General features: G+C 54.4%; 1 protein-coding gene across 1 annotated transcript; it reads right to left on the reverse strand.

Annotated features, from left to right (window-relative positions):
* Positions 1 to 2,238, reverse strand: LMH87_003824 (uncharacterized protein; the record flags this gene model as incomplete). Its single annotated transcript, XM_056194950.1, has 5 exons — positions 1 to 1,067; positions 1,145 to 1,409; positions 1,492 to 1,578; positions 1,678 to 1,905; positions 2,212 to 2,238. The coding sequence occupies 5 exons, from the start codon at positions 2,236 to 2,238 to the stop codon at positions 1 to 3; spliced, it is 1,674 nt and encodes a 557-aa protein (XP_056048627.1).
* Between the last annotated feature and the right edge of the window lie 6,545 nt (positions 2,239 to 8,783).

The following is an 8,783-nucleotide window of genomic DNA, read 5'->3' on the forward strand; positions in this document are numbered from 1 at the left end:
TTAGTCGGAGCGCTTGCGCTTCTTGTTGTTGTTGTTGTCAGAGACATCTTCCGACATGTCGGAGACCTCAGAGCCAATCTGGAACATGACCTTGCCGTAGGAAAAGTCGTCTCCAGAGCCAGCCATGGCGTTGCCATCAAAGTGAGAGGCGTGGTCCTCAATCAGGTCCATGACGATGGCACCACCGGAGTGTGTGCGGGCATGCTGAGCTAGGTTGTCACTGCGGGAGAACTTCTTGCCACACTCGTTGCACTCGAAAGGCTTCTCCTGGGTGTGGAGAGAGCGATAGTGACGCTTGAGGTGCTCCTGACGGCGGAAGCGGCGGTTGCAGAGATCACAGACAAAGGTCTTGGACGGATCCTCGGTGAGAGACTGCTTGCGACCGCGGCGGCTTGGGGGAGCAGCAACAGAAGGGGTGCTGTCATCGCCAGGCGAGGACACGGTCGACTCGGAAGACACGGAGTCACCGCTGGTAAGCTCAGGGTCGGCTTCAGCGAGCTCATCAGCGTCGACGGTGTCCTCGTGAGACTTCTTCTGCTTCTTGTCACAGTGGCCATCATCAACGGAGGGGGTGATGTCGGCGTTGGGGAACGGCATGAAAGAGAAAGAGTCGCTGTCCTCGAACGTCAGCTCATCATCGAAGCTGCAATGCCCCAGAGACACAACCGAAGAGCCGGTGCAAGCACGCGGGCGGGTGGTCTCAGCGCCGCTGGCCTCGATGTTAACAAGGTTGCTGAAGTCATCCTCGGAGTCGAGATCATCGAGGTCCTGGAACGCGGGCAGGCCGTGAGGAATAGCCGGGTTGAAGTCGAAGGTAGACTGAGCGTTGGCGCCCTTAACCTCGGCATCGCCCGCATTGGTAAGACTGAACTCGGGAGCGAGCGTAGGGTTGCTGCCAGCGGATACGGTAAGGTTGCGAGGGTCACAAAAGTCGAGGTCCTGCTCAGAGGCGGCGATGGACCGTGCGTAGGCAGGCGTGGGCGAAGGGGACAGCGAGGGGCACGAGGTCATGGAGATGAGGTCGCTGGTGCTGTGCTGAAGAGCGAGAGGCTGCGAGGCGATGTAGACTATCGTTGGTATTAGCATGGTGGCCCCACAAAGTATAGAATTGCCTTTGGGCGAGGGCAAGCCAATTGGAGCTTACCAGGCGTCATGGGAGGCGAAGCGCAGCTAGACCAGTCGAGGACCGAAGTCTCAACAGAGTCAAAGAGGTCTTTGCCGTGAAAGGCACCATCGAGACCCGAGAACATGGGGTTGACGGGGGTCTGCATGGCGTCGCACATCTTGGGGCTGCCAATGGCGCTTCCAGAAGTGGACAGAGCCGGCGTGGAGGGGAAGTAGTTGTCATAGACATCAGTGTCAAGCATGATGGCGGTCTTGTGGGCACCATTGCTGTATAGCGTGGGTGGCTGAGAGCAAGACGAGCCGGGCCGAGAGTAGACAGGCGTAACGGGCATCTGCTGGTACAGATGGGCCTTGCGGGCGTCCGACTTGGACTCGCGGTTCTTGAGGAAGGCCTGAGCCACTGATTGTTGGTGCAGCATAGCTTCCATTGTGTGTGGTTTTCTTCGTGTTTGTCTGCAGGCAGGCAGGCAGTTAGTACTGGCTAGGTTGCTTTGGCGGGGTGTGGCGCGCGGGCGCAATCGTGCTTGGGCGCACCCGGCAAGGCAAACGAACCTGGAACAAGCGGGCGTCGAGCAGAAGAGCGAGTTTCAGAAGATTAAAGTATAAGAGTGTCGTGGCATGCGTAGTATACAGGGTCCGTTGGAAAGAGCAGGCGGACTGGGACGGGTAAACGGAGACGTTGGCGGGCAGGACGTAAAAGTCCAGGTGTCGACTCGTCGAGAAGGAAAGTCGTTTGGAAGCCGGTGATGGCGGAAAATCAGAAAGACAAACAGCAACAGGCTATTAGAATGGTAATGTTGTTGTACAGAGACTGTTTGTCGGTGAGGCAGCCTTGGGAAAAAGACAAGGCAGGAGCAGCAGGCTGGAGTGTTGGATGGTGCGTTGGTGGTGCTGTGGTGGATGTCGCGGTATAAGGAAAGTGAGGAAGCTCGACAAGAGGAAAAGTAATCAAGAAGAGTTCCGAAGATAAAGTAGACAAGAGCAGGCCACAAAAAGAAGGAAGAACCAAGGGCAAATATAAAAAAGAACAAGATTATCCAAAAAGCACCGGTTCCTAACAAGATGCCGATCGTATGGCTCACGGACAATGGAGATGGGGGGGAAGATGGGCATAAGTAGTCGGCCGCAGCAAGCAAAGAGACCAGGCACTCGAAGTCGATCCAACAGCGGCGCAAAACGACATCCCGGTCGAGCAGCGACCCAGCAAGCGACAGCGATGGACAGGCCAGAGTGGAAACGACATCCGTTGCCTCCACGGTGTCTCACACCACACCCAGCGGCGAGGAACAGGACAGTACCGGACAGGACAGGCAAAGCAAGGCCCAGGATATCAAAGCGGGCGTGCGGGCCAAGCCAGGATAGCGGCGGCGCGCGGGCGAGATGGGTCGGGCTCCATGGCACGCCCCTCCTCTTCTCTCTGGGAGGAGAGGAGGGTGTGCGATGGAAAAAGTGATGATGGAGGCAAGGGTGGTGGTGTGTGTGGGATGGGTGGTGAGCAGGAGACACGCCCGCTAAGCCCGTGTTTTGGTGTGTCTGGGGCGAAGAGGCAGATGGAGTGGGGACCGAGGAAGCAGAGCCAGAAAAAAAAGAAGCCATAAAATAAAATAAGACAAGAGAGACCGAAAAAAAAAAAAAAAGAAGAGGACACGCACACGCCAACGCCAACGCCAGCGCCAACGCTAGGGTGCCAGTGCCAAAAAGGTGCGGTGCCGGTCGGGAAGAGGTGGAGAGCTCTGAGCTCTGAGCTCTGGAGAGCGTCGTGGTTGGGCAGACTTGGCAGACAGCAGAACTCTGTACTGGTGGTGACTGGTACATACCTACACTACTGGGTACCTACCTAATGCTGGTATCGAGCAGCGGGCCTCCCAGCCAGCACCGGGCTCGCTGGTGAGGTGGTGGCGGTCCAGTGGTGCGCTGCAGCGGGCAGTAGCGCAGTTTGTACGGACGCAGCTCGCTTTCAGGTACCAGTAGGAAGCCGTCATGGCGAAAAAGCGCATCACCCGGTGGGGGGGCACAAGAGACTTGACCAGCAAATGATGTCGTCTTGCTGCTACTGATACTACTGCTAACTACTGCTACCAGCCAGTCTAACTCTGTGACAAGTCGTTGGTGCGATGTGATTCCTCGTGGCGACATCGACTGAACGGCGCAGCCACGGCCCCAGTTCCCTCTGATCCCCTCAGCGGTGCTAATTCGGGACACACACCTCCCGGCGACAGAATCCAGAGATAATAAAATAGAATAATGCATGTACACTGACGACGACGACGACCTCTGCCACACTGCCTCGTACGCCCGCCATGCAATGTACTGCGGTACCCGTATTCTCTCACATTCCCATTAGCCAGCCCACTGGGCTGCCTCTGTGTGTGGGCGGCAAATTAGGGCCCCAGTTGGCTTGGCCACACTCTTTCCACAACCACACACGTCTCTCGCTATTCCTGGCCTGGGCTTTTCGTCCTTCCCACCGGGGAGGCTAGGAAGCCCGTGTTAGCGCACACTGCAACCTGGCAAAGAAGAAAATTTTCCCACTGCGCTGGGCCAAAAAAAAAAATGTTCGCAATTCAACTCTCTCAGCAGGGTCCCTGCTAAATCACTGCCCAGTGTTGAAATGAGAAGAGGGGACCAAGAGAGAGAGACGGCCATGCCCGTGGAGGCCACACACACGCGCTCCCCAACTAACTATTGGAACCGAGCTAGCGGAATAGTAGCCCAGGCTTCCGCGTAATTTGTCCAGATCCTTTCATGAAACCAGAAACCCTCAGAATGAAAATGAAAAGGTTTCTTTCCGAGTAGTGGATATCACCAGTATGGCTGTGTAGGTAGAGAGGCCTCGCTCGAGTCCTCGTCCGGCAACACCTTCTCAAGCTGGCATGCCCGCAAACCACGGACAAGAATGTGCGCGTGGGCGCGAATATGCACCCACGCGCCGCAGCAGCTTTACACGTCTTTTTTTTTTTTTTTTTTTTTTTTGTTGGACTCGTTACGTAGCGTGTCAGTCAACACGGGAATCCTCCTCCTCCCGTTATCCACCTCAAGGGCAGGACAGGCAGGCGCATAAAATAAAATAAAAAGAAGGAAAACGAGTGTGTGCGCGTGCTTGCATATCCCTTGTCCCCAAAGCCAGCCAACCACAGCGGCGCTCGACGACGCGCACCAGCACAATTCACGCGCCACTTTCACATTCTCGTTTTATGCCGAGTCCACAATTACGCACACACACACCCTTTCGTCACAACTCATGCACAGTGCCGCTGTGTGATAGGCCAGCGGCTCGGACCACACCCCTCCCTCTGTCTTTGTCTCTCACGAGCTTGCATATCTTTTTTTTAAGGCATTTGCTTCTGCTGTTGTGCAAACCAAGGCAGCTGTAGTTGTCAGCCCCAACAACCAGAACCAGCCTGTGCCTCTCTCTGCCACCACAGCGCCTGTGCACAGCCATTGGATGTCACACTTGCAGTGCGCTCGGCCAATGCAAGGCACAAATGGACCGCCGATGGCGTTGGCGTCGTCGTCTCCGCCATCTCGTGACAGCTTCGTTTCTTCCCTAGCGTTACCTCACAATTCTTTTTATTTCTTTTTTAATTGTCCTTGCTTTCTTATTCGTTCCCTCTTGTCAGTTTCGTTTCTTTGCTTGCCGCCGTCTGCTGAAAATGTCCATCCGTAGCTCCCGCAATGCTCATCCCAGCCCATCCCGCTAGCCAAAACTTGTGGCGGCGCCAGATGTGCCATCTCTCTCACCATGTGCGTGCGCTTTGAACCACGCTCTTCCGTCCCAAAGTGAGACCATCTCTTCTGAGCTTCCTACTGTGGGCCCCTCGTCTCCAAAGAGGCCCCGTTGCGAGCCTGTCAACTTCTTCCATCGTCTTCGACTGGCGGCGGAGCTCGGGCTTGCTTGAGATAGAGGCAGAACGCACAAGAACTAAATAAATAAATAAAATACCAATAAAACACGCCCATTAAATCCAAACAGGTAGATCCAAATACGAAGAAAAAAAATGCACCGTCTCGCTTCGTACGTACGGGACCAAACCTCAATATAGAAACAGGGCTGTGCATAATCCCCCAATGGACACCTGCATTGCGTACACAGCCCTGACAGCCTAGCTATATGATACAAGTGCTCTGCCTCAGTGCTGCATAATCATGTAACCCGTCTTGAAATTGATTTGATTTGGTTCCAACATATCCACAAAGATCACAGTCGCGGTTTTATTATTGAGCTCCCAAACAGTAGCATAGTACTGTAGAGTTGCAAGACGGATTTTTGGCTTTTCGATAGCGGCTGTGGCCGTCGATTTTAGTTTATTTGGGCCACGCCAATACGAACTGTGAAAGACCCAGACCAGACGTCAGCGTCATCACGATCGCACCCACCCACCTCTGGCTACACAGTTTGGCAGTCCCAGCCGGGTGGCCTAGCGTACTGCAGCTCCCGCTTTTCTGCACCGGTGTGTCGCCGCTGCGTATAGCTTCTTGGTGTAACTTGGAGCCCCGGCAGATGCGGATTTCCCTCACTTCAAGATGGCCAAAGAAATAAAGACTGTCACGTTCTCAAACAACGCAACAGTGCACACATGTCGAGACTGGTGCTGGAGGGGCGCTTAAACGCCGATCCCAATTGAAGATTGGATTGGATGTGCTGTGTGCTGACTGGGGTATGGTGGCCCGTAACTGTGACTACACTGATACGCATTGCGCACAAGAAAAATTCTGTCAAAGTTCTGAGGCTAGCCGAGGCTGGCTTGACCTGATCATCACCATCTTTTTCAAACTCTGGATGCCTGCGCCAAGAACCACTCTCGAAGCCCAAACAGTTCACCAAGGACAGCCACCCGACCTGCATGTTCCCCATGCACCTCTCTCTTTGGGTCAGGCTGTTTTACGCTCGCTGCGCCAAAAAGGCTGCCTTGCTGGTGACATTGAGGGCCCATGAGGGTGGGCCATGGTAGCATTCTATCACCAGCTGCGCACACGTCGAGCACCCATTCACAGCGCAGCGGACGTCCCCTGCCCTACATCATCATGCCTTAGCTTGCGATGCACGCTGCATGGAGCTAGCTGGCCCAGCCCCAGGAATAAAAATACATTTTTCCCTCTAGTCCCAGGAAAGTAAATGCGAGAGCCTGCTCTCAAGAAAGAGAAAAGTAGAGACTATCCAAATATCCAGGCCACGACGAAAGGTCTCAGCGCAACTGCACGCCCGACCCATTGAGCAGCGTCCTTCGCCTCTGGGACTTGTCGAGTCAAGAGGCAGCTGGCAAATGGATACCAACGCGGCTCGCCACGTTCGACGGGTCTCCCGAAGGAAGCCAGCTGTCAGCCCTTCAGCGTCGCAGACCCAGTTGGACCAGTTTCACCATTGAATCTGGGGGCGCGAGTCAGCAGCGCAGTGTCGTCCAATCTACCCACGATGCCACTAATGATACCCAGTAAAGCCATCTTTCTTCAACATGGCAAAGTTGGATGCAGGAGACGCAAAGCACTGTCCATCTCCATGTGCTCTGTGCGGCCATGCCCAATATTCCGTCTCCATCAACTCTTTTCAGCTTCCCACTTGCGTTGTAGTACTGCTCTGCTTTACACGATTCAAGCGACCAAGTGGGCTTATTTCCCTCTAGTTTTATTGTATTGCGTCTTTCTTATTATTGAATCGTTTGGACTAGTGCTTTTATTGCAGGACAACTCTCTATCCCGCGAATGAACGAAACAGGCTACACGTGCATCCACAAACAGTTTCTTGTCTGCATGTACACTTTCAAGCTTGACATGCCGTCCAAGCAGGCCTATGCTACATATGTGCCACGTTGTCATCTAAAAACGCAACATGAAAAGTTCTACATACCCGTACCCGCGTGGCATTTTGCCATGCAATGACTGTATGTGCGTGCCGCGCCACTCAGACCACAATCCATCACCGAGCGCAACTGCCATCTTCTGCCTCCAATCCTTCAACGTGGCGGCCGAGAGGGCAAGCCATCGGCACCAACGGACAACGGGCAACCTGCCATCTTTGGTCGTGGCGTTTCGTGTTGCCTCTGTAGACGGTATCCATACATGTCCCCAGACTGCAAGCCCAGAAAGAAAAAGGGCCCGCCGCCAGGTTTCCCCTCTTTGCCTCTTCAGCCACCGAGATTAAGCCTTTTTGCTCGCTTGGATGGGGAGTTCATACGAGAAGGAAGCCGCGGTGGAGTGGAGTGGTGGTCGAGCCGGCCGTCAGTGGGACGAAATTCGTCTCGTCGTAGAAGGACTCCAGACTGGACCAGGCTTGTCATGTATTTAGGACGTTGTACGGCAAGTACGGGTAGATGAAGGGTCGTGCGATCTACTGGTACTACTTCGTGAGTCACAGAGCTCTTTGATGGAGCTTTTTGAAAGCCGACTTCCACTACGCTTTTCCTGGGCTGCTAAAATTCCTTGCGCCCCGAGATTAAACTACAAATAGCAAGAAGAGAGTTTTTTGTGCCGTATAATTCACGGCTTCCAGAGTATCAATGAGCTGATGTTGCAGCCAGAATCCAGATAATACCCACCATTTTTAGCGTTCCAACCTGCTGGATATGAGAGTTGCAGGGTGCTGAACCGCAGGCTGCATACTGATAACTGGAGCTGCGTTGTCGCCCTTGCATATCAGCGGGCTTCCTCCAGGTCCCAGCGGAGGGGGAGCATGCGGCTTGCACAACTAATGCACCCTGCTAGCATCGACAGAGGAGAAAACATGAAACACAACGGCTTGGACATGGCGCTGCCTTCTTGTCTATCAAAAACGCAGCTCGTCAACGAGTAATGAGGCCCGTGATAGCAGATCTGGCGGCCTCTGCGGCATGATCCGCATGAGTCGCTTCGTCTGCGAGTAGCGTCCAAGCTTGGGGCTGATGGATTTGCCGAAACGATATGCGAACTTTCTTCAGGCCGGCCTGTGAATCAAATCTGGTCATTGGCATGGGTGGCAGTCATGAGCATCGACCAACTAACAATGCTCAAGGGCCGTTCCGATGGTCGGGCTTGCCGACGCTAGAACAGCCAGGGACAGGGACAGGAGCAGGGTCTGAGGGACGAACCAGACAGCGTCATGTTGGACGCAGAAGTCCATTGGCAGCCGGTCCAGCCCAGTGCACACGAGTGCCAATCACACCACGTCGGCGTGGAGGAGACTGTCACTCGGCCGATCAGGTACCTGAACTAGCACCACCACCGTCTGGCATAGCGCCCAACAACGCCAACATCACACCACGGCCGGGAACTGTTCCTGGATCCTTCTCCAGTTTGTCCAGGAACCGGGTCAAGTTCTCGCAAGTGGCAGGCGAAACAAAAAGGTGGAAACTACAGCCCCGGGACGAGTCCTATTGGTCGCCGCCACGAGGAATGCTTTCTGAACCTGAAACCTTAGCGTTGCATAAGCTTGTGGGTGCATTGGAGCGATGTCTTGGTGCGCCTGGTCCCTTTCCCTTCCACTTGACGTGACACTTTTTTTTTATGCACACACGCCAGCATCCAATCTATTTTGCCTTTGTGCTCGCGAGCACACTAGCGGTGATGGAGTTTTGAATATCCACAGTGCCACCAGAAGCTCTCAACAAGCCGGCATCACACTGGATTGGCCGTTGCTTCCTCCTCCAAGCCGAAGCCTTGGTTCGCTGTCCCAGCGCTCCGGGCAA

The sequence above is a fragment of the Akanthomyces muscarius genome, chromosome 2 (assembly GCF_028009165.1).
Source record: "Akanthomyces muscarius strain Ve6 chromosome 2, whole genome shotgun sequence".
Lineage (NCBI taxonomy): Eukaryota > Fungi > Ascomycota > Sordariomycetes > Hypocreales > Cordycipitaceae > Akanthomyces > Akanthomyces muscarius.